This window comes from Astyanax mexicanus, chromosome 13 (assembly GCF_023375975.1).
Source record: "Astyanax mexicanus isolate ESR-SI-001 chromosome 13, AstMex3_surface, whole genome shotgun sequence".
NCBI classification, from domain to species: Eukaryota; Metazoa; Chordata; class Actinopteri; order Characiformes; family Acestrorhamphidae; genus Astyanax; species Astyanax mexicanus.
In genome coordinates, this window is record NC_064420.1 from 47,280,082 (window position 1) to 47,307,065 (window position 26,984).

The 26,984-nt window shown below is 35.5% G+C and overlaps 1 protein-coding gene across 2 annotated transcripts; it reads right to left on the reverse strand.

Moving 5' to 3' along the window:
- sgk2a (serum/glucocorticoid regulated kinase 2a) lies at window positions 1-26,030 on the reverse strand. 2 transcript variants are annotated; one of them, XM_049463161.1, is made up of 13 exons: window positions 25,911-26,030; window positions 19,987-20,070; window positions 19,841-19,896; window positions 18,303-18,360; window positions 18,042-18,125; window positions 11,022-11,153; window positions 9,561-9,673; window positions 8,555-8,591; window positions 8,385-8,471; window positions 8,196-8,291; window positions 5,870-6,025; window positions 5,010-5,099; window positions 1-714 (listed from the first exon to the last, which is right to left on the reverse strand). In XM_049463161.1, exons 2-13 carry the CDS (start codon window positions 20,002-20,004, stop codon window positions 589-591), a joined length of 1,053 nt encoding a protein of 350 aa, XP_049319118.1. In that variant the 5' UTR covers window positions 20,005-20,070; window positions 25,911-26,030; the 3' UTR covers window positions 1-588. The 2 variants fall into 2 exon arrangements, with proteins under 2 accessions (XP_049319118.1, XP_049319117.1); XM_049463160.1 differs by having other exon boundaries at window positions 1-3,879; window positions 25,911-26,028.
- Between the last annotated feature and the right edge of the window lie 954 nt (window positions 26,031-26,984).

Below are 26,984 nucleotides of genomic sequence, written 5' to 3' on the forward strand. Positions count from 1 at the left end.
TTTCGAACCAACAGAGAGTTTAATAAATTGCTGGCAGTATATATGTATACCATGTTCTTCAAAACACGCAAAAATCATGTACAACAGTTAATTATTGTCACTTGTATTATTTTCCTAAAAACAAAACTTAAATGCATCAATGTGCCACTTTGACATTAACAGTATAGTCGTTATAAGATAAGCTACAAGTACTAATACATTGTTTTCAAAATTACAGTATTTATGCTTGGAGTTTTTGTTAAAGAACAAAAATTAAAAGAAATGTTTATATAAGATTTGCCCTAAAACTAAAAAAAAAAAGAATGAGCAAAAAGGTTAACAGACAGGTGGATGGTTTGAGTTAACTATATGCTCTGAAGTAATTCACAGTCAATGAAAATAAAACAATATATGAGCTACATTTCTGAAATAGACAGTGTTCAACAGCTGTTTCCATCATTGGCCCTTTCATTGGCCTTCAGTATAACACACGAAAATTAATATTATCCATGTTGTAATTAGCTCAAAGCAAAAAAATTGTCATACACATAATAATTTTGCTCCCTTAATATATATGGTTACATGTCCACTTGCCGATCCTGATGGAAATTACTCAAGTCTCTTGAGTTTTCTTCCTCTAGTGAATTTTAGCCCACATTTCTTCGAATTTCGAGGAAATGTAGGCTTTGTATCCAAGTAGGACACAGTAGAGACACCAGCATTCCAGGATGATCCCTGTAAGATTATGAAACGTTTACCAATTCTGTTACTGGAATGGATGCCTACTGTCCAGCGCTGGAAACACAAATTTATTTGGACACATCTATATCCTTAACATGTGTCAACACCAGTCTAGTCAATAAATTTGTAAGCTGATGACCCAGACGGCATGAAGCATCGGCCCGAACTTGGCTTAGGTATAGAAGCACCTGGCTAAGACTCAATATCTGACAGGTGTCATTTGGCAAAATATGGTTTATACTCCAAATGGGGTTTTGGGACCAGTTGCTCAGGCCAATTCCTATAATATACTCAGCAACCGATGTGTTGGCAAAAGTGGCTTGGGACAATTCCCATATTATACTCAACAACCAGGTCTTGAATCCAATTACATATTATACTTGGCGACTGGGGTGTTGGTACAAATGGTGCGAGCTGATTCCCATATTATACTCAGCAACCGGGGTATTGGTATAAGTGGTGCGAGCAGATTCTTATATTATACTCTGCAACTAGAGTGCTGGCAAAAGTGGCTTGGGACATTTTCCATATAATACTCAGAAATCGAAGTGTTGTCATAAGCATCTCGGATCCAATTACATATTATACTTGGCAACTGGGGTGTTGGAGCAAGCGGCTCGGATCTGTTTTTATATTATACTCTGCAACCGGTGTGTTGCTACATGCAATTTGGGCTGATTCCTATATTATACTCAGCAACCAGCATGTTGGTACAAGCGGCTTGGATCCATTTTTATATTATACTCTGCAACTAGTGTGTTGCTACATGCAATTTAGGCTGATTCCCATATTATACTGAGGAACCAGGGTGTTGTGCAAATTTCAATATTATACTCAACAACCAGAGTGTTGGCACATGTGGCTTGAATCCAATTACATATTATACTTGGCAACTGGGGTGTTGGTATAAGCGGTGGGAGCTGTTTCTTATATTATACTCAGCAACTAGAGTCCTGGCAAAAGTGGCTTGGGACACTTTTAATAGTACTCTGAAATCGAAGTGTTGGCATAAGCGGCTTTTGCTGATTCCCATATTATACTCAACAACCGGGGTGTTGGCACAAGCATCTCCGATCCAATTACATATTATACTCAGCAACTGGGGTGTTGGCACTTGCAGCTTGGGCTGATTGCTGTAAAATAGGACTTGGTGTGAAAGGGGCTGTATTAAGGCATTGAGACACATAACCATGTATAATAATGCTTAAACGATAAAACTTCTGGAAAGCATTATTAAGTGTTTCTATCCTCTATGTGTAACTTTTAAACCCATCAGTAGTTTACTCCAGAAGGCACAGGAAATAAAACATTCTTATTAAGCATTAAGGGGATGTTTGGGTTTATGGCTCTGAGGTTTTACACTGGAAACAAGAAAAGTAATGCAATTAATTCACTTAATTTAAACAAGTTCATCATTTCCACAAAAAAATATACTTTATATACTAGGGTTTCAGTTATGTGGCGTTTTTGTTGTGTCTGCCATACCATTTGGTATTTGGTATATTTGGCTTCTACATTAAAGACCTACCGACCTAGCTAGCTTACAAATTAGCACCAATTCCACCAAAACAGAAATCACACATAAAAAAAAACAAACAGCATCAGCTTTCTATTCAAATTGATTGTTACCTTAGCTTAGCTACCAAGCCAAAATTTTCTCACTTTTCCCCAGTAAAGAAATCAAAAATATTATATCTGCTTGTATTAAAACAAACAGCCATATGCCTATTTATTAGCCATAGCTAGATACATTGTTTACCACTCATTTAGTTCAGCAGAGCACAAAACAAACAGTTGTTGCTTTTGGCAATAACTTATTTAACCTTAATGAAAGCTGGAAGAATGGGTGCTAATTTGTTAGCTGCTAAGCTACACTAGGCTAATCATCTAAAAGGGAACTTGCAATTAAAAGCTAAAAGTTGAAATGGATAAGCTTCCTACTGGTGAAATGGGCACTAATTAGTTAGCTGGCTTGCTAAGCTACACCACACTATTTATCTAGAAGGGATTCTAGCCAACCTAGTAGAGCACACTGCAAAACACACATTCCCTGAAACACAAGGGGACTTGGGATTAAAAGCTGTGATGGAAAAATAAAAGTTGAAATGGATAAGCTTCCTACTGGTGAAATGGGCCCTAATTTGTTAGCTGAGCTAACTAATCATCAAAAAAGCATTCTAGGCAACTGAGTTTAGCACTTTGCAAAACACACAGGTGACTAAAACACGAGGGCGCTTGCGGTGAAGCTTTCTACTGGTGGAATGGGCACTAATTTGTTAACTTTTGTAACAAAAAACGCTTTTCATCTAAAAGAGATTCTAGCCGACCAAGCTAAGCTTTCTGATTCAGAGCTGTGCACAGGTTAGGTGTTAGTGCTAACTAGCTAGCCAGCTATCCAGTCCCTGATATACAGCTCTGGAAAAAGAATAAGATACCACTTAAAAATGAGGAGTTTCTTTAATTTTACAACATTTTCTGTAAAATAATTATTATGGACTTTTTGCACCAGAAGTGGCATAAAGTTATCCAAAAGCAGTGTGTAAGACTGGTGGAAGAGAACATTAAAAACCAGGGTTATGCCACCAAATATTAATTTCTGAACTCTTAAAACTCTTTTTCTGCAAATAAATGCTCTAAATTACAATATTTTTATTTGGAATTTGTGAGAAATCTTGTCCGTAATTTATAGAATAAAACAACAATGTTAATTTTACTCAAACATAAACCTATAAAAAGTTTCTTAATTTTTTCCAGAGCTGTCATATGAAATCCAATATGTAGCCTATCTAAGGACAGTTTTGTCTTCCAGTGTAAACACTCTGGGCATTGACTGTTCTGATGTAATACGTATTATTAAACGTGAAAATGATGAACGTATTTGAATGAATGATAAATAGATGCATCACTATCTTCAGGATCTTCAGGATCTTCAGGGTAAGGCAGGCGGGAGATTGCGGTCAGTGCATGAAGGCACCTGAGCAGGCCTCACTCGGAGGCTCAGAGGAAGCTGTTGTCGCTGGAGACGTAGGAGAATCCACTGAAGGCGTTGGAGCTGCTGTTGGCCAGGCTGGGGGTCAGTTCTGGAGTGCGGCCCACCGAGTTTGGCACCATCTCTCTGGTGAACTCTGGGTCAATGTGCTGCAGGTCGGCTGGACCTCTCTGGGGAAATGATTTTAGTGGGTCAACAGTACAAGTGTTCTAGTCGTATCTACAAGTCGTATCTTATCAGTAATGCTGACTGTATGGGCACGACACTTTCCACCCCTATGTGATTATACACGGACATGTCAAATGTCATGGGACATCAGGAGACAGCTTCGGAATGCCTACATCTGTATAAGTTGTGAGGTGTTATCTTGTGAGTGAGGTTAAACACTGGTCAACATGCTCATGGCAAGGCATAGCGAGTTAACAAATTACTGGAGATGGAGTGAGGCTGAATAGGGGGTCTTAGATGGATGGAACAGAGAAGATTTTTCCCTCTGTTATATACTGTAGCGGTAAGCTCCGCCTCCATGCATTTGTAGTCGACATGTTGAAAAATATATCATAATAAAAAACATAGATAGATAGATAGATAGATAGATAGATAGATAGATAGATCACTTTATTAATCCCAGGGAAATCCAGGTTAATATAATGTTGTATATAACGTATATTGTTTAAAGCTCTAAACTTAAAAAAAATAGATTTTTTACAAATATTAATTGAAAAAAACGTTGTCTGTAGTAAAGCAGTACTGGAACAGATGATGTTACCGCACTCTCTACTGCAGCATTTACACACTTCTATTAAAAGAATAAGTCTTTCTCAAAAAAGACATGTTTTTACACCTTGAAAATACTCTTGAAAACTGGACAAAACTGCTACAGGAAGACGTCTGGCTGACCCATATGGCAACAGCTTTAGCCTTTAGCTCAGCTTATATACAGCACTGAAAAAAATTAAGAGAATTTAAGTGTTCAGAAATTAATATTTGGTGGAATAACCCTGTTTTACAAACATAGTTTTCATGCATCTTGGCATCATGTTCTCCTCCACCAGTCTTACACACTGCTTTTGGATAACTTTATGCTGCTTTACTCCTGGTGCAAAAATTCAAGCAGTTCAGTTTGGTGGTTTGATGGCTTGTGATCATCCATCTTCCTCTTGATTATATTCCAGAGGTTTTCAATTTGGTAAAATCAAAGAAACTCATTATTTTTAGGTGCTCTCTTATTTTCTTTTCCAGAGCTGTATATATTTGTAAAAGAATGCAAAAAATAGCAAAAAAATGACGTGCAACCTACCACATTGGGGTTATACGGTGGAGTGATGCGCTTGTGGTAAAGGTCGTCCCAGTTAATGTGAGTGAAGAACACATGGTTTTTAATCTCCAACTGCAAACCAAATAACGCATGCACATATTTAAAAACTGCTGCTACAAACACCTGAGTAGAAAACAGTAATGGAAGCAGAATTAGGATCTTTTGATGTAGGTTGTATCCTGTATGTACAGGAGCATCTCAAAAAAATTAAATATCACTGAAAAGTTAATTTATTTTAATAATTCAAAATTTACTAATGGTCAGTGATGGTTTGGAGAGACATGTCTGTCATCTGCTGGTGTTGATCCACTGTGTTTTATTATCAAGTCTAAAGTTCAGTGCAGTTTTGTTTTCCCGCAAAATCTTACAGAACTTCATGCTTCCCTCTGCTACTGACAACTTTTATATAGCTGCGAATTTCATTTTCCAGCGGGACTTGGCACACTGCCCACACTGCCAATTAGTACCAATTGATCCTTTAAAATATTATAATTTTCTGAGACACTGATTTTTGGGTTTTCATTGGCTGTAAACCATAATCATCAACAATAAAATAAATAAACACTTAAAACAGATCACTCTCTGTGTTTAATACGTCTATATAATATATGAGTGTCATATTTTGAACTGAATTACTAAAATAAAGTAACTTTTTAATGATATCCTTTTTTTGAGATGCACCTATATATGTGTTACCTTAACTACTTCATGGTTCCTAGTTTTGACTTTCTATTAAACCAAATTTCTACAGTAATATCATTTGACACATTCTGTATATACACATATATATGCATATATCAAAGCATATTTAGCCTGAAAAGATGTAGGCAGGCTGTACTCACAAAGTCAGCGATGGCTCCTAATCTGCGGTGCTGGTCTTTCTGCAGAAGTCCCTGCAGCAGGTGGCCCACAGCGTCAGATTTTCCAGGAGGCATCTGCAGGGGCTTGTATAGGATGGCATCGTACATCTCTGCTACATCTCGCCGGTAGAATGGAGGCTGTGCAGGAGACATGATAAAACAGGTACCAAACATGAGGGAATAATTCAGATTCAGGTCACACAGATAAATAAGCTTAAGAGCTCTTATAATATATAACAGATATATTAAGCTATGATAAAATCTATGAATCAGGGTTCAAAATGATCCACTTTTGAATATAAGGACTGATTTCGAAAGGCAATGAAGTTTGTAATAAATTATTTTTTAGGTAATTTAAGCATATTATCATTTAAGAAGTTTAAATAGTATACAACAAAGAAATATAAAATAAATGCCAAATCACCTTCTGACATACTGTATAGGTTATCATATAGATATAAAATTATATGTGTTAGAAAATATTATTAAAGTGACAGTGTGTAAGTTTGAGGGATTCAGGGATTTAGCGGCCTCTCTGGTGATAATGCGTAATTGCATGGAGCATGTGATGCAGTAGTTTTATAGAAGGTTAATGCAAATAAATTCCTGTGTAAAATACTGTGTTTTCAAGTATGTTGTTTTGTTATTATTAATAATATAGTAATAGTGATAAAATATAGAGAGTAGTTGCATCTAACAAGCCTACCAGACCACTAAGATATTAGATGCTGCAGGGATGGCTGTGCCAAATTAGCTACTAATTAGTAACTAATTATCTGTAGTTTTCTTTGGAATAGATCTGCTGAGGTACAGTTAGCACTTGATTAGATCTGCTGAGTTACAGTTAGGACTGGAATAGCACTGCTGAGGTACAATATAGACTGGAATAGCACTGCTGAGGTACAGTTAGAACTGGAATAGATCTGCTGAGTTACAGTATAGACTGGAATAGCACTGTTAAGGTACAGTTAGGACGACTTGAATAGCACTGCTGAGGTACAATATAGACTGGAATAGCACTGCTGAGGTACAGTTAGAACTGGAATAGATCTGCTGAGATACCGTTAGGACTTGAATAGATCTGCTGAGTTACAGTATAGACTGGAATAGCACTGTTAAGGTACAGTTAGGACGACTTGAATAGCACTGCTGAGGTACTACTAATTAGCAACTTAATTGGCTATAGTTTTCTGCAGTTGGATAACCTGATTATTATATTTTTTAAATAGTTGATTAGTCAACAATTATTTCAGCATTTTAAAATAATAAAAAAACAGCTGCACATGGGATTAAATGTCATATACATACTCAGAAGATGTGGATAATGAGGAAAGCACTGATTTTTAGTAAGTTAATATGAAGAGTTAGTTTGCAAAAACAGATCAAGGTATGATAATTAAAGATAAAACCTTATCTGTTTTTGCAAATTAAAGTATCTGTCAGGGTTGACCCAGGCAGAGAGACGAGGAGGCGGACGTATTCACAGGTAAGGTGAGAATTTATTAAATAAGTAAATAAACAAATAAACAAAGAACAGCGAAACAAACCAAAACAAACTAGGGAGACTAGAGAACAAGAAACTAAACAAACGCTGGAAAATAAACTAGGAATAAACAAGAGAGAATAAGAATAACTAAACGGAGTATATAAATATATAAGGAAAAAGACTAATAAAACTAGATAAACAAAACAGAACTGTACAAAACAAGAATTACACAAGAAGATAAACAAAGAACAAGGGACTCGGGCTAAGGCTACGAAAACACTGAGAACAGAGAAACGCAGAGGGACAGACAACGGGGGACAGTGCAAAGACCGACAGAGGACAAGTGACAGAGGAAGTCTATTTAACTAAACAGGAAACACACTGGGAGTGGAAACACCTGGGGAAGGGGTGGAGCTACAAATGAGACATGAGGTAATGGAAAATCACAGGCAGAACACAGGGGCACGGGTCACGTGGGACAACACAGGCACGAGGACAGACAGGAAACAGGGTCAGGCGTGACAGTATCCATATGTAATCTGTTGTGTTTGGGCAGTTTTGAAGACTGTAGTGCAATGCGGTTGCAAATTAATGGTTAGTTGACACTGAAATTTTAATAATCGACAATCAATTATAGCTGATAATTAGTTTGCAACTGGGACACGTCTTAAATATTTGTGCATACACAAGGCATTCATCCACACTACACAGTATATAGAAGCCCTTATTTCCAAAGTAATTCTAAACTATTGCATCATCTTTATTAGCATCATATAAACATGTCTATGAGGCAGCACACTATAATGTACTACAGGAACTCACTAAGCTGAAGAGCATTTCATAAAGCACGGCTCCTAAGCACCACCAGTCCACTGTGCGGTCATACGGCTCTTTCCGAAGCACCTCTGGAGCCAGATACTGAAATTACAGACAAAAATTAAGTAAACTTAATGATGATACAGACAAAAAACACACAATCATGTCTTCACTGAGTTTTCTGACAGGTCTCACCTCAGGTGTTCCGCAAAACGTGGAGGTGGTCGCTTCAGGTTCCAGACCTTCTTTGCACAAGCCGAAATCAGTTAGCACCACATGACCCTGAAACAGACCATAATATCTTCAGAATAAATTGCCAAGACGTCTATTAAACACAATAAAGAGTCATTAAAGTGCGCCCTTACCTGAGCATCTAACAGGATGTTCTCTGGCTTTAGATCCCTGAGTGGATACAGACAAGACCGGGCAGAGAGGTTATTACTAATCATTATAACTATACTGACATGGCAAAAGTCATGGGACAGTAAGTACAGCTCTGGAAAAAAATTAAGAGAGCACTTCAGTTTCTGAATCAGTTTCTCTGATTTAGCTATTTATAGATTTATGTTTGAGTAAAATGAACATTGTTGTTTTATTCTATAAACTACAGACAACATTTCTCCCAAATTCCAAATATAAATATTGTCATTTAGAGCATTTATTTACAGAAAATGACAAATGACTGAAATAACAAAACTGATGCAAAGAAAACAAGTTCATATTCATAAAGTTTTAAGAGTTCAGAAATCAATATCTGGTGGAATAACCCTGGTTTGTTATCACAGTTTTTATCTTGGCATCATGTTCTCCTCCACCAGTCTTACACATTGCTTTTGGATAACTTTATGCCTTCATGAGGTTTTCAATTTGGTAAAATTAAAGAAACTTATAATTTTTAAGTGGTCTCTTATTTTTTTCCAGAGCTGTATAAGTATTGTATCTTACAGCTTTTGCCATATCCATGAAACCTAAAAATGCTGCAGTGATTTGTGGGATATGTGGGTGGGGTCTCCAGCATTGAATGTGGATTAAGGCTTTCTATAGCTTGTCTGTTCCCATGGACAATTCACAAATACAAGTAGCTGCGCCATTAAAATAGCAATTCACCAAAGGGAATGTCAAGTGACACCCATGATCATTACAAGAATTAGTACAACATGCCTTTTGCTTGTCTTGAACCACGCAAGGTGTACTTTTCCCGTCGTTATGATAGCAAAGACACCCTGACACATCCTAAATCCAGCTGAGAGGTGCATGGTTAATGGCTCACCTAAAGATCGCTAAATTAGGGCCCTAAAAGTGTTATTTTTATTTTATTTAAACTACAAGGAAAAGTGTGGAAAGGAAAAATAACCCCTACCAGTTACTGACCTATAAATGATGTTGAGGGAGTGAAGGTAGCCGATGGCACTGGCCACCTCAGCGGCATAGAATCGAGCCCGTGGTTCGGAGAAGCATCGCTCTCTTTGAAGATGAAAGAATAACTGAAAAAAGGTAAAACACTGCTTTAGGCCTGGACTACATATTTGGCAACCAATGTAATTCAGCTGAAAGAACTTTTAAACTCATAGAAAGATTTTTAAACACCAGCAGCAGAATCACACTGGAATAGCACTGCTGAGGTACAGTTAGGACTGGAATAGCACTGCTGAAGTACAGTTAGAACTTAAATCTGCTAAGGTACAGTTAGAACTTAAATAGCATTACTGAGGTACACTATGGACTTGAATAGCACTGCCGAGGTACAGTTATGACTGGAATAGCACTGCTGAGGTACAGTTATGACTGGAATAGTACTGCTAAGGTGCAGTTAGAACTTAAATAGCATTACTGAGGTACATTTAGGACTTGAATAGCACTGCTGAGGTACAGTTAGGACCTGAATAGCACTGCTAAGGTGCAGTTAGAACTTAATTAGCATTAATAAGGTACACTTAGGACTTGAATAGCACTGCTGAGGTACAGTTATGACTGGAATAGCACTGCTGAGGTACAGTTAGGACTGGAACAGCACTGCTGAGGTACTGTTCGAACCCAAAAAGCACTGCTGAGGTACAGTTAGGACTGGAATAGCACTGCTGAGGTACAGTTATGACTTGAATAGCACTGCTAAGGTACAGTTAGAACTTAAATAGCATTACTAAGGTACAGTTATGACTTGAACAGCACTGCTGAGGTACAGTTAGGACTGTAACAGCACTGCTGAGGTACAGTTAGGACTGGAACAGCACTGCTGAGGTACAGTTAGGACTGGAACAGCACTGCTGAGGTACAGTTAGGACTGGAAAACCACTGCTGAGGTACAGTTAGGACTGGAACAGCACTGCTGAGGTACAGTTATGACTTAAATAGCACCGCTGAGGTACAGTTAGGACTGGAACAGCACTGCTGAGGTACAGTTAGGACTGGAACAGCACTGCTGAGGTACAGTTAGGACTGGAACAGCACTGCTGAGGCACATTTCAGACCCAAAAAGCACGGCTGAGGTACAGTTATGACTTGAACAGCACTGCTGAGGTACAGTTAGGACTGCAATAGCACTATTGAGGTACTGTTAGGACTAAAATAGGTAGGTTAGTTTTAACTGATAGAGAATATAACTAAATTTACTAAGTTAATTGATTAATTGATGTTTGAATCACTTCCACATGATTGGAAATGCATTAGCTACTTTTCTCAGTGCAGCCAGACGTTATCTGAACTGTGTTTGAACTCGGTTTCCATACAGAAAGATGGGTGGTATCCTGGTGCAGCTGGAGAGTAAACATGTCTGATGATAAGAAATCATGTAGTACAGGATTACAGCCTGGTCCTCCTGCCAGGGTTACGCACCTCTCCCCCGTTAACGTAGTCCAGCACGAAGTACAGCTTCTCCGGGGTCTGGAACGAGTAGTGGAGGCCCACCAGAAACGGGTGCTTCAGACTCTTCAGCAGAACGTTCCTCTCCGCCATGATGTTCTTTTGCTGGGAGACACAAAACAGCATTAAATTTAAATTACAGCTCTGGAGAAAAAATAAGAAACCACTTCAGCAGTTTCTAAATCACTTTCTCTGATTTTACTATTTATAGGTTTATGTTTGAGTAAAATGAACATTGTTGTTTTATTCTATAAACTACAGACAACATTTCTCCCAAATTCCAAATAAAAATATTGTCATTTAGAGCATTTATTTGCAGAAAATGAGAAATGGCAGACTGCGATGGATTGGCGGCCTGTCCAGGGTGTATCCTGCCTTCCGCCCGATGCCGGCTGGGATAGGCTTCAGCACCACCCCGCGACCGTTTATGAATAAAGCGGTTGATAATGACTTGAGAAATGGCAGAGTTGTCAGACCTCAAATAATGCAAAGAGAACAAGTTCATATTCATAATGTTTTAAGACACATGTGTCAAACACAAGGCCCGCGGGCCAAATGTGGCCCGCCACGTCTTTTTATGTGGCCCGCGAGAGCTTGTAAGATCTTAGTGTCTATAATAAATAAGTCAGAAGCGTTCTTTGACCAAAAAATACATTTCCCACAATGCTTGTCGATTGTATTACCCGCAAAGTTACGGCTTACTGCCACTACACGGCAGTGTAGTCATTGATGTGGAAACCCTGCCGGAGGGAAGGTGTAACTTCGCGGGTGGAATTGAGACATATAAATGTTTATCCCATAATGTCCAGAAAAAGAGAAGTTGATGCAGACGGACGGCTGTGCTTCAAGGCGAAAGACCGGTATGCCTTTTGTGTTACGAAGAGTGTTACTGACCAAAATAAACGCTTTTTAGGAGAGATATAAGTTCTGTGTAAATATTTATAAGACAATAGCTGACAAAATCTGTTTTAATGACGTTAATAAACATCACTGTGACAGCGCTAGTCGCAGTTTCACCGCAGTAAAGGACGAGGAGGTGAATCACTTATCTAACCAGCCTTTACTGATTTCTGCCCCCAATAACCCTTTCAATATCCTCCAATAGCCTTTAATAGTCTTCAGTAGCCTTCAACAGTCTAACCTTGCAGCCGTGGTGTGTCCACTAAACTCCGTAGTTATAAACATCCTGAGGTTAGCAGCGCGATAACTGACCTGTTTATAATGTAATCCCAGCAGTGACTCATGCTCTAAACGGCTGCTGTTAGGTGATTGGGCTGAAAGATGAACTGTAGAGAGCTGTATTATTCGGTTACAAAAATCTTTATTTCATACACAGAAGAACTTAAAAATTTTAAAAACGCTCCAGACTGGCTGAGCTGAGCCCTGTAGCCCGTGGCTGGGCTGTAGCTCTGACTCAGTAAAGACTGCGGACTTGTGGTGCTGCTGCTGCAGCTCCCACTAGTGGTTGGATGAGGAACTGCTAAATCTGAGGAAATGCTATGTTCTTAACAGCTCACAATTTGATTTTATATTTATTAAGCCTTATTTCAGTTAATAATTTCAAAGTTAATATAACTTGATGTCATGTCATTTCTATTCACTTGAATAGTTTGGTTCTTGATTGATGGAGTTTTTGGATTTCATGACATGACAAATTAAAAGGATTTATGTTAACAGAGCAACAAGCAAACATTTTTTCCATGCAACTGTAATATTTGATTGAATAAATAATATATTGAGAGTTATTTAACATTAAGGAGTAATTACATTCATTTACATATATTACATTTGGTTACATTTTATTACATTTATAAGTTACATCTGGCCCTCGGAGGACAGCCAATATGCCAATGTGGCCCTCGGCCAAAATGAGTTTGACACCCCTGTTTTAAGAGTTCATAAATCAATATTTCGAGGAATAATCCTGGTTTTTAATCACAGTTTTCATGCATCTTGTCATGTTCTCCTCCACCAGTCTTACACACTGCTTTTGGATATCTTTACGCCATTCCTGCTGCAAACAATCAAGCAGTTCAGCTTGGTTTGATGGCTTTTGGTCATGGCTTGTGATCTCTTTATTACATGATTATTCAAAGAATTTCTCAATAACAAATATAGCTAATCGGTAATATGGCTTTATATGACTAAATATATCATATATTAAAGTATTGTACACAATAGAGTACCCTATGACTTGATGACTTAGTAAGTGATTCAATTAATAGCTTTGATTAATCAATGACTAGTTTACTAATATAACTGATAATACAATATGATTCCTTTGAAAACAACCATTAATCTATAAAGAATAGTCTATTGCTAATATAAAACTAAAATGTTACTTTTTTAAAACTCTGGGTAAGTCAATTAATCACCTAAATTAAACAGCTACTAGTTTGTTAAAAAAACCCTAATAAAGCATGCAGAGTATTCCTAATAATAATAATATAAACATTAAATAATATTTCAAACATGTGAGAAGTTGCTATTTAACTAAGATAACTGATAGTGTGTGTAGTCTGAAAAATATTTACCCATATAGAGTACTCTACTGATTAATCGATTACTAGTTTGCAAATAAAACTAATAACAAAATATCTCTTCAATATCAACTCAATGATATAGCACAGGTATTTATAAAAAAAGCTCTGATTTCTAATGCAATTAATATTGTAACTGATTAATAATCAATATAGACTATTAATCTATTCCTTTTTATGAACCTGATGACTTTTTTTGTCGTCAATCCATGTATTGATTACTCCATTCCAGAGATAGTTTCCTTAAAGTGATCAGTTGAAAACTGTTAAAAACGCATTATTTATGTATTTAACTTATGCAAAGTTTTATTGGTGTAATTTTTACTGGGTAAAAAATAAATTATTATTAAAAATAACTTTTTTATAGGGTACTTTAAAATGTTGAGTGCAAAATGTTGCTTTGATTTCTTAAAAGTAAATCCAACAGATGTGTGGTTTTGTCCAGTATTTGTATTTAACAGTTAGTTTTCTTAAAATTGCCAGTTAAACACAAGTAATTTATGTTTTTATTTATCGATTACTTCAATTATTAATAAAGAAATCTGACTATGCAATTATTTGTGATATTTGATCACCTGTTAACTAATATATTCTATAGAAGACAGAAGAGCATTGTCCGGCGGATGCTGCAGTGAGACAATGGTACAGTGTGGGAGATTCAGGAGAGCTGTGGTGAGAATCTGCTCACACAGCGGCTCATTCTCACTACTTTCACTTATTACAGACAATGGACCCATATGACTGGCTCATCCTCACCGCTTTACTAACAGCATTTCAGTCCTGTTTCACAGCCAGCGAACGGGGAGGGGAGCGTCACTGACTGGAGGTTATTTAGAGGAGGTAGCATAGGAGGGAGTGACTACACACTGACGGGGAGCGTCACACACTCAGTAAGCAAATAGAGGATATGTGTCAAACTCAAGGCCTGCGTGCCAAATGTGGCCCTCTACGTACTTTTATGTGGCCCGCGAGAGCTTTAAAGGTCTTAGTGTCTAAAAATTAACAGGTCAGAAGCGTGCTGTGACAAAAAACTACATTTCCCATAATGCATGTCGATTGTGTTACCCACGAAGTTACAGCTTGCCGCCATTACACAGCAGTTCAGTCGCTGATGTGGAAATGCTGCCGTAATTTTGCAGACAAATGTTTACTGTAATCAAAGCATCTTATTAATTAGATGCAAGGCTGATGCAGTAAAAAATGTGAAGTGCTGCATCTGTCACATGTTCTAAGCAGCTCACAATGTTTGGTTTTATACTAATTAAGCCTCTTTTCAGTATGTCAGTTTTGATCAAAGTTAATATTATAACTTGTGTTTGATGTTATTTTTTACTCACTCGAATAGTTTATAACAGAGCAAAAAGCAAACATATTTTTTTCCATGTAATGTTTTAATTGAATAAGTAAAACATTTATTTTACATTATATTTGGTTACATTTTGTTTAGTAGTGGTGTCAATCGATTAAAAAAATTAATCAGATTAATCACAACAAAATTCTGTGATTAACTGCGATTAATCATATTTGTTTTTCTTCAGACGCATTTTCACGAAATGTGAAATGCAATTACTGTATATTAGTGGTGTTCATTAAAATAATAGTATATACTTGTATGTTTGAGGGGAGATAAAATCAAGGCAGGGTGCCGGAATAAATAATGCATGATAAATTGGATTGTAAATGTCTCAGTTTGGCTGTGACAGTGTGAGAGAGAAATAGAGAGAGAAAGAGAGAGAGAGAGATAGACAGAGAGAGAGAAATAGAGCTCTCTGACCGGGTCAGAGCTGGAAGTTCAGAGCGCGCCATTCAATCGTTCAGCCAGACAACAGATCAGTGCATTGGGTGGGGCAGATTAAAGAGGAAGTTGGTGCCTTAATTAACTTGGGTTAAAAAAATAGTAATGCATTACTGATTCCAAATTAAGAGCGTGCGTTAACACTTTAACATTGCCAGCCCTAATTTTGTTACATTTATAAGTTATATCTGGCCCTTTAAGGACAGCTAAAATGCCGATGTGGCTCTCGGTGAAAATGAGTTTTGAAACCCCTCAAATAGAGGATGCCAGGAACCAATGGTAAAAGGGGGGAATCTAACTAAAACTATTAAATAAAATCAACAATTCTGAATTGTAAATTTGAGTGACATCAACTTAAATTCAGTACATGTCACTGAAAATGAATTAAAGGAGTTAGCCCAGGGGGAAAGACTACACACTGATGGTGAGTGCCAAGAACCAATAGGAAAGGGGGCATCTGTTAATGTTTTAATCTTTAAAATACCTAGAGAATTTAAGCAACAACTCTTTACTACATTTACATTTATTTTTCTGTTAATTCATAAACTAAAAACACTAGCTATGTCATCTGTGCAACACTCTATTGGCTCTTTTACTAAAAGAACAGGCTGTTCTCAAAGCCAGGCTTTTAAAATAGAGATAACTCACACGGACACGCCCCCTAAAGAAATATAAACACAACTTCTCATTTTTTTTTACTGACAGAAACATGTTAAAATACTGCATATTTTCAATGATATTTCTACATAATAACAGTCATTTTTTATAGTGCACTTAAAAAGTTGAATGCAAAATGTTGCTTTCATTTCTTAAAAGTAAATCCAACAGATTTGTTTTTGTTCAGCTGGATGAGTTTTTATTAAAATTGCCAATTAAACACAAGTAATTCATGTTTTCCATGTATACAGATTTTTTTAAAAAGCAGTCTAATTTTGTTGTTTTAAAGGGATTTTTTTAATCCAAAAAAATGTTTTTATTCAATTGGATGAACTTGATGGATGAATTTGTTAAAAACAGATAATTCATGTATTCCACTTATACAGATTTCTTGTCATTTTAACAGTTTTCTTTTCCAGTATTATAGGGAAATATTGTACAATTTTACTGGGTACTTAAAAAGTTAAGTGCAAAACAAAATCTAAGTTTTTTTTTATTTCAGAGAACAGATTTACAGGGAAATACTATAAAATTTAACTGGATAAAAATGTAAAAAAAAAACTTTATTTTTTACAGTGTATTGTAATCCAACAGATTTGTTTTATTCAGAATTTGGATGAAATTTAATTTGACTGTAAACTGATAAAACATTCCCACCTTAATAACAAAGAAAACTTTTTATTTTACAGTTAGTTTCTTTAAAAAAGTTTCTTTTAAATCTTTAAAACCAACAATAAATCATTTTAAAACATTTAGTTTATTTAAGTTTAGAGAACAGAGAACTCTGAGATGTTGTAACCAGAATCTGCTGGATTTTATTTATAATTACGTCTCGTTTAGTAAAAGAGTGATTTTTTAATTCCTGACACATTAAAGGAGAAGTTAGATGTTAAGAAGTTTGAGACCTGCAGTTAGAAATGATTGTCACGGTACAAAGGACAGAACATTAGAACATATGATCAGATTAGATTAGATCAGTGGAAAAGCAACACCTGAGTCACGACTGCTGTCCTTCTCAAATCAACCGCACTAACAATCACACGCGCTCTTATACGGGTCATTATTACCACAATACTGCGTCTTTCGCGTCTTTGCGTTTCTTATAACTATAAAAAAATTACAATTTTACTTAAGAACGAGGATTTTTAATCCTTTACATTTTTTATCAATATTTCTAAGACTTTAAACGGCACAAAAAACATATTTCGCAGCTTAATCACATAATTATTATTAATATTATTATTTTCTTTTTTCTTTATTTTTTTATTATGTCATGCATAATAAACAGGGTGGACTATAGCCATATCTGGATGTTGGATCTGGATGGATCTGGATATTCAGTAGCTCCTCCATTTCCACTCACTGTTGTGTTTTTTTTTACGTGGATCTCCATGGAAACGCACGCCTAAAGTGTAATTACGGTGCGCAGCAGTGGACAAATAGCTATTTTATTAAATGTGAGGTGACAAAACTCAGAGATGTGCATCCAGACGGGATTAAAATTACCGGAGGACCACAGAGTTCAGAGAAAAATAGTAGATAATTCAGCCTGTAATTATTTTATCAGAGAACGTCTGAGAAAAACACGTACATGGCCAATCCATAAAGGACCCACACAGGTGCTCCACTGACTGAAAAAACCTAGACAGACGCCCACAGTCAGACATTCATTGCTATCTTGGCAGGGCAGGACATGCAGCAGTGCACAAACCCAACTTTTACATCAATACTAAACAGAATACTGAATAAAATAACATTGCTGTTCCTCTGCTGAGAAGCGTTGGACACATCCAGGTAGCTGCACTGTTAAAATAGCAATCCGCCAAGTCAGAGCTCAACTGGCTCATAAAGGGAATGACTGCAGCTGCACAAGGTGTACTTTTCCTTTCGTTACGATAGCAAAGACACACTGACACGCCCTAAATCAAGCTGCACGGTGCACAGTTGACAATTCACCTATAGTACACTAAAATAGGGCCCATAATATTGTACTGTACAAACCTCTTTTTTCTTTAGGATGACTTTTTTCTGCAGAACCTTCACGGCATAAAATTTTCCATCTGCTTTGAGTTTGGCCAGCAGCACCTGCGGGTCAGAAATATCACAGTGTTAGTAGAGCTTTTGGGCAGAGAGTTAAACTGTACAGTGTAAACCTGCTGCAGTACGGTCTAAAGATAGCACAGTAAACAAAGTTCAGCACATTTCCTATTAAGAAGTTAATGATTTCTCAGCTCTATTACAGGCTTTCCACAACACGCTTACCTTCCCAAACGTTCCCTTCCCGATCACCGCCAGAAAGTCAAAGTCAGTGGGCTTGGCACTGAGAAAGGGATCATACACATACATTAAAATACAGTATATACATAATATATACAGTATATACAGTCACTCTAATACATATTATATATTAGGGGGGCGCCATATCACCTTATATGGAATAATATTGGCAAAAATTCCCACGATATCTTGACAGTCGCAATATTTCTGAATGTAGTACATTTGTATTTGTTTTGCTACTTATTCAATTTACTTTCATTTTTTTTTTGTTTCAGCCTTTTGATAGACTTTTTTCGTTAGGTTACTTTATTATTGATATTTATTTTGTTTTGTTACACATGGGTCTTGGCAAGTTACTGTTTATGAAAAGAAAAGAAACATATATAGATGTATTCTAATTAAAAAACTCATATATTTATAATAAATAAAACTTTCATAATAATAATAATAATAATAATAATAATAATAATATACTGTGATATTATTTTAGGGCCATATTGCCCACCCCTAATATAATATGCATATATGAAGAGAATTTCTCATCTTATTACAAAACTAGACTCTCTTCACAATAATCGTACATATATAAAATATATATTTTATATAAAAAATTTTCCACACCTTAAAAACTGCCCATTATTGTTTTGTATAGCAATACAAATGTTAACTCTTATATTTATGAGAAATAAAATAATTATAAAAAACAGGAGAAAGATAAAACCTTATTAACTTTCATTGGAATTCAATGTAAAAGTATATTTCATGTAATTTTGGTGAAATTTGATTGATCCATTAATCAAGATTTTTTAACAAAGTGTAAAGGGCAGTTTGCCTGTTTAAATTATGTAGCAAACTAAAAACTGACAAGAACTGAGATAATTGTTTTTCATTGGATATATTGGACTATAAATATACAGAACTGTCACAATAATCGATAATACATAATTTAAATTAATTACTCCACACCTCAAAATTGCCCATTATTGTTTTTGTACAGCAATATTAATGTCAACTCTTATATTTATGCTACATAAATAAAAAACAGGAGAGATATTAAAAAAAATCTTAACTTTTTAAGTGGAATTCAATGCAAAAAAAAAAGTTTGTTTCCAGTCATTTTTGGTAGTTTACAGAAATACAGAATTACTACTAAACTATGGTTGGACATGATTTACATCATTTCTCCACTCCAATTGCCCATTAATTTTTTTTGTGTGTGTTCTTGTACAGCAGACAAGAGCCCATTAATGTGAATGAGTCATGTTAGTTTTTATTTTTCTTGTTCATGTTCTAATTCCAATATCTGATACTTTTTAACCAAATAAATAATAATAATTAAAATGTACTCCTCTTTGAAGAGCGTAATTGCTTTATTATATTACCATACCACACCGGCAGCAGCATATAAAAAAGGTCTAAAAATGACTGCAGTATAGTATAGTATAGTTTATTGCAGTAATCTCTATAGTAGATATAAAAAGCTGAATACAGAGATTCTGGATACAGAACTGAGACAGACTCACTGAGGATTGGCTGAAGCTCCCAGATTGACGTCGCTGGCCGAGGGAGACGGTGGAGGCTGAAGGAGAAATGTAGAAATGTTGAAATGTTGATTCCAGGCTGCGGTATTGAGGTGAAGAGTAAAGCGAGGTTATAATACAGGACTTACTTGGTTATAATGCGCCATGTTACCGTTCCATTCCCCGGTTCCACCAGTTCCCACAGGACAGCGCAGGCCGCATCAACGCTGCGTCTGAAAGGAGAAGCAGGGTCAGGGTTTGATGACTCCAACCTCTACGAGAACTGCTGCCCTGCTGAGCTCCACAGAACTGGATCTACAGGTTTGTGGCACGAAAGGAGGCCATGAAGGGCATTGTAACACACCAGTTCCCACCGGGTTTACACAGTAAACACCTCCTCCATAACTGGACAACTGGCCTCTATTTACTGCTCGGCGTTTAGGACACATAATAGAAACACAAAGACGCAAATGTGGCATAATCGAGTTACACAGAAAACAACAGCAGAACATGTTTTTCAGATAATCCAGACTATGAAGGAACACATAAGGAATCATGTAGTAACTTAAAAACAGAGGTGGAAAGTAATTAATTACATTTACTCACATTACTGTAATTGAGTAGATTTTATGAGTAATTTGTAATTTTTTAAGTAGTTTTTAAAATAGCACAAGCAATTTACTTCACTACATTGGAAAACTAAAATGCTGAGGAAAAAAAACGAATTGTCTGAATTAAAAAAAAAAAAAAAGAGTTTTGTTCTCCATGGCAGCGCAGCTGAACATTTCCCAGCAGTGTTTATTATTACGGTTAGCGGGAGAGACGCTATGTCACTATATAAATCAGCTGGGGGGAAGCGGTGTTCTGTCGAGTTATGCTACCCATCGATATGTGCATCTTTACGGCACTGCGTGTGCACCAACCAACATTCTTTATGATTTCATGTTTTTAATGATAATTCCTTAAGTTTTCATTGGGAACATTAAACAATCTGTTTAAATGTTTAAAAACAAAACATGCAAATATCAGTTAAAGCATAGCAATGGAGAGTTAAAAAATAATAATGAACTGTAAAACTATTAAAATACGGTTTATAGTCACCTATATGATCATAACTTTTTAACTTTTTAACAGTAAAGAAAAAAAATAGATCATAAAAACCTATACCACTTGTTCTTAAAAATGTTTTATGGGGTGGTCAGAACAAATACTGCAAATACTGAAAGGTCCAAATTATTATTTGGAATAATAGTTCATTAAAAAGATTTAAGTTATGATTTGTACTTTTTTTACATCAAATAAATAAAAGTAACTATGTAACTTTTACTCAAAGTACATTTTAAATTGAGTACTTTTTTACTTTTACTCAAGTAGATTTTTAGATGGGTACTTTTACTTTTACTTGAGTAGAATTTTAGCAAAGTAAACGTACTTTTACTTAATTACAATTTTTCAGTACTTTTTCCACCTCTGATTAAAAGTGTTAAACTAACCAAAATACTCTGTGAAGAAGCTTTAAGATGTTCTTATCTAGGGAGCTGTTTTTAACTTGTGGTTTCTGAGGCTGGAAACTCTGATGAACTCCTCCTGTACAATAGACGAAACTCTTGCTCTTCCTTTCCTGGGGCGATCCTGATGAGTGCCAGTTTCATCATCCCAGCTGACCACCAACGTCAATAGTAGGGGTGTGCCATATCATATCGCTTAAATTTTTGAATATTGTAAATTATATTATACCTTGAAATGTCGTGTCATATCACCCACCCCTAATTATCACATCAGGGTACTACTTTTTTACTGTTTTTAGCAAAAGAAAAGAAAAAATCACACTGTTCTCATTATTTCCCATTATATATCTACTAGAGACTAGAGATTATATCTGTCCAGTATCATTTATTTTACTTTAATCTTGGATATATGTTGGAGATATATGGAGAGTGCATAATTTTTAGTATCATGACTGATCATTCTGGATCATTGGCTTCTGTAACAAATCTGACCAAATTCTTGTATTTTTTTTTAAATATCTCAGTTAGGGGTGTGCAATGTCATATTGTATGCAAAAATTAATTTAATTTTTTTTTATTTTGTTGCCAGAGCGTATTCTTGAAATAATTTTTGTGCTTAAGTGTTCTGTCATATCGCCAAGAATATCGTTATCGCGAAGAAAAACAAAAAAAAAAACATGAAATTATGTGATATTATTTTAGGGCTATATCGCCCACCCCTAGTCAATAGACATATTTTTTTGGATTGAATGTTGGTCATGAAGTCAAATAACAAAAATGTTACGTCAGGATAATGTGTATTACTGTTGCTTGTCTGCAGGCATGATGTTTTTTTTATGTTCTTTGCGACAACTGCACTTGAGGATACTTTCAAAATTCTTGAAATGTTTCTGCTTGACTGATTAGTCTTCTTGTATTAACTTAAAAATGTTAAACAAACCAAAATATATACAGTACAGGTCAAAAGTTTGGACACACCTTCTCTTTTTCCATGCTTTTTTTTATTTTCATGACTATTTACATTGTAGATTCTCACAGAAGCATCAAAACTATGAATGAACACATGTGGAGTTTTATGTACTTAATAAAAAATGAGCTGAACCTCCACAGTCACCGGACCTGAACCCAATCCAGATGGTTTGGGGTGAGCTGGAGCACAGAGTGAAGAAGGCAAAGAGCCAACAAGTGCTAATAAACACCTCTAGGAACTCCTTCCTTCCTTCAAGACTGTTGGAAAACGTTTCATTTCAGGTGGCCACCTCTTTTAGAGAAGCTCATTGAGAGAATGATGCCAAGAGTGTGCAAAGCAGTAATCAGAGCAAAGGGTGGCTATTTTGAAGAAACTAGAATATAAAACATGTTTTTTTTAGTTATTTCACCTTTTTTTGTTAAGTACATAAAACTCCACATGTGTTTATTCATAGTTTTGATGCTTCAGTGAGAATCTACAATGTAAATAGTCATGAAAATAAAGAAAACGCATTGAAAAAGAGAAGGTGTGTCCAAACTTTTGGCCTGTACTGTATGTGCAACAGAGGGAGCTCTTCCTATTCCTGGGCTGATACTGATACTAAAAAATGAACAGTGTTGTTTTATTCTATGAACTACGATCAACATTTCTCCCAAATTCCAAATTAAAATATTGTCATTTAGAGCATTTATTTACAGAAAATGAGAAATGGCTGAAATAACAAAAAAGATGCAGAGCTTTCAGACCTCAAATAATGATGCAAAGAAATCAAGTTCATATTCATAAAGTTTTAAGAGTACAAAAATTAATATTTGGTGGAATAACCCTGGTTTTTAATCACAGTTTTAAACATGCATCTTGGCATCATGTTCTCCTCCACCAGTCTTACACACTGCTTTTGGATAACTTTAAGATAACTCCACTCCTGGTGCAAAAGCTGTGAAGTAGCACATAAGGAATCATGTAGTAACTTAAAAGGGTTAAACGAACCAGAATACGCATGTGCAACAGAGGGAGTATCAGTATCCTATTCCTGGGCCGATACTGATGAGTGCCAGTTCAGTCATAATGTTTTCGATGGTATTTTTTTCAATATATATTATTCAATATTTGGTGGAATAACCCTGGTTTTTAATCACAGTTTTTTATGCATTTTCGCATCATGTTCTCCTCCACCAGTCTTACACACTGCTTTTGGATAACTTTATGCTGCTTTACTCCTGGTGCAAAAATTCAAGCAGTTCAGTTTGGTGGTTTGATGGCTTGTGATCATCCATCTTCCTCTTGATTTTATTCCAGAGGTTTTCAATTTGGTAAAATCAAAGAAACTCATCATTTTTAAGTGATCTACTACAGCAGTAGCCTTCACAGCATATATGTGTTGTGTTTACAGTATGTAAAATATAAATGTGTTAATGGTTTTGAACAGTGACAAACTAATGGTTTAACTGTAGAAGTATATATAAATAAATAAATAAATAAATATATGTATATATACAAGAGATCAGATATATCTATAAGCAGATAAAGGTCACTGCATCCACATATGTACAAAGATAAACTACTAGAAACTTTAAGAAAGCTTGGAAACATTTTATTTTTTACTTTATACACAAAAACATATATAATGCAGCATGTAAATATTTAAAGCTATCTGCTATGTTTGTTATATAATGTATGTTATGCTGTTTTGATGAGAATTTCCAATATAATCTTAGTTTTTAATCAAAATTAAATGAGTTAACCCTTGTGTGGTGTTCGGGTCTGTGGGACCCGTTTTCATTTTTCATCAAATGATACTAAAAAAATATTTTTTCTAACTCAAACTCATTGGCATTGGCTCATTTTTTGTGAAAAACATATATCAAAACACATTTTCGATAAACACACACTGTACACCCCCCCCCCCCTACACATTTATATTACATACAGTATGTTTGGCCAAGGGCTAATAAACATTGCTTCATTTGTAAATTTGAAACTAATCAAATTTTCTACTCATATCTTGAGTTTAATTCATTTTCTTTTACATTTTATTAAAAAACTAATAAAAAAAAGAGTAGCACTTTTTGAAAGAAATGTAACATAAGAAAGGTAAAGGGCAAATATTAACCATGTAAGCTGTTTATATTGCTTGCAATTTAGGTGAAGCGAGCATGTGTAAAGCATTTTAATGTAGAATTGCTTAATTTTGCTGAATTAAATACAAGTAACAAAGTAAACGAGTAATAAAAATATGAACACCACACCATACCTGTCAAGTCTCCCGTTTTGGCCGGGAAACTACCATATTTTACTCCTCTTTCCCGCCGTCCTCCCGTATTAGTATTTTCCCGTAAATTTCCCGTATTATATTAAAATAAAAAATATATATTATTGAGGAGACAGGGCACTGACCGCTCTGTTTCTCTTAACCAATCGTGGAGCCGGATCAAAGAGAAAGTCCCGCCTTTCAGGAGAAATAGCCAATCAGCTTGCAAAGGAGGGTCAGTGTGGGGAAGCCCCCGTCGCTGTGAGTTCAGGCAGCTAGTTGGAGCAGCTGATGTTAAAACAGATCTGGATATACAGCGATTTTTCTTAAAGAAAGGTAACGGTAGGCTAATCATGGAAACTGTGATGAGATTTTTCTGATAGCTGCATAAAAATACTCATCTCCGAAATAAAACACACAGATTAAACCTTTTAAAATAAACAAATTTACAGCTTGTGACTCAGTTTAACTAGAAATGTGGAGAGGACCGAAATTAACTGAACTAATCAGGGGTGGAGTGATCAAAAGAAAGAAGTATTAATTAAAAATTATTTTGTAGGCCCCTTAGGACTAATTTTTACTGATGAAACATATCTGGTCCATGTCCTTTTAGTAAAAGCTCATGATACTATGTTTAGGTCACCAACAGTCATTTTGCAGAATTTGTGCACTCTTTGTTCAATTTTAAATCCATTAAATAAATAAAAAATATATCATATAAAAGAGTGCATTTATTACAAAAAAGACATGAAATCTTATATTTTTTTTTTAAAGAAAAGGATTTTTAATTTGGCTGTATTAAAAGAATGACATATGTAGGAATGTCCACAACATTTCAGATTCTTATAATCTAACTGTAGTGTGTAAGTGGTTCACTTGTGGTTATTTTAGATTTTTTGTTAACCTGTCTTAAAATGTAAAGGATATTGAACCTTCGTTGGGCTGGTGGGACGGCTTTAAGCGTACAGAGGAAAATATCCCTTATTATTAAATCTAAAACTTGACAGGTATGCACCACACAAGGGTTAATACAGTGAATATACTGTAATTACCTGTTTTCACTAATAATTTCAGCTGCTGTATTGTTCATTATGTAGATGTTAAAGTGATTAATGGTGATTAAATGTGGTAATTTAAGGTAAATTAGTGTATGGAGGTGTATTATATGGAGTGTAGGAGAGGAGATAAGTGGAGCTACAGTGTAAACAAGCCGTGACGCGCTGAAACTCTCAGGAGATCCAGAGCTCCCACAGCCCAGACCCGAGGCTTTACTGGTAAAATCCCGGTCTGAGAGGAGCTGCTGGGTGTGTGGAAGGGTGTGGGAGTGTGTGGGAGAGGGTTTACCTGCTGCTGCTCCGGTTCTGGAGGGTCTGGAAGAGGTTCTGGAGCTCCGGGAGGTCCGGCTGGGTCTGTTCTCCTGCTGAGAGTTTATGGGAGTGAATGATCTACCAGAGCACAGACTGAGGGGCAGGACAGCACTGTGTGTGTGTGTATGTGTGTGTGTGTGTGTGTGTGTGTGTGTGTGTAATTGGGTGTTTTCAGTGCGTTGAGGGGATAATATGTATTTAAAAAAAAAGTTGTGGGGACTTTTATCTGTTCTCATTATTTCCTTAAAAAAATTAGATTCTATTTTTTCATCAGAGAAAAAAAATAGTTTTTTATTTTTAGTTTACTATAAAAGCGATTATTTTTAAACAAGTAAATTAAAAGATTTTGTAGGTATGGAAACATTTAAGCAACTTTTACCTGTTAAATAATACAAATATATAAAATACAATTATACAAAAAAGTACAGTGAGGATTTTAACATAGTATTTGCCCTCTAAAATTTATTTTCTAAGAAGAAAATATGATCGTTTTATTTCTGTATTTATATGACTTTTTTTTAGCAAACGTCCCTGTTATTCCCAAGGATACAAATATCCTTATTCTGATAAAAAAAAGGTGTAGTGAGGATTTTAACATGTATTTACCCTTTAAACACATTATTTTTGTATTTATATATATATATATATATATATTTAGCTATTTTTAACTGTTAAAAATACAAAGTTACAAATATTTTCATTATGTGTAGTGAGGATTTTAGCATGGCATTTTCCCTCTAAAATATATTTTTGTTTTATATAGAAACATGATTGTTTTATTTTTGTATGTATAACATTTTTATTAGCTACTTTTCCCTGTTAAAAAATACAAATATATAAAAATACAAGGATACAAATATTCTCAAAAAAAAAAAAAAAACATGTAGGGAGGAATTTTAGCATGGTATTTTCCCTCTACAATTTTTTTTTTTACAAAAAATATGGGGACTTTTGGCTATCCTCCACAATTAAAAAGTATTTTCTATCTAATATATCAGGTTTTAATAAAGAAAAAATCTTTATGCAGAGCTTTAAGACCTCAAATAATGCA

What these genes read in the sequence shown, in the direction of transcription:
- sgk2a (XM_049463160.1), bottom strand. An exon ending in TCCCTCAACATCATTTATAG is followed by an intron (nt 8,592 to 9,560) that starts GTCAGTAACTGG and finishes GTATCCACTCAG; the next exon opens with GGATCTAAAGCCAGAGAACA. An exon ending in ATGAAATGCTCTTCAGCTTA is followed by an intron (nt 6,026 to 8,195) that starts GTGAGTTCCTGT and finishes TCTCCTGCACAG; the next exon opens with CCTCCATTCTACCGGCGAGA.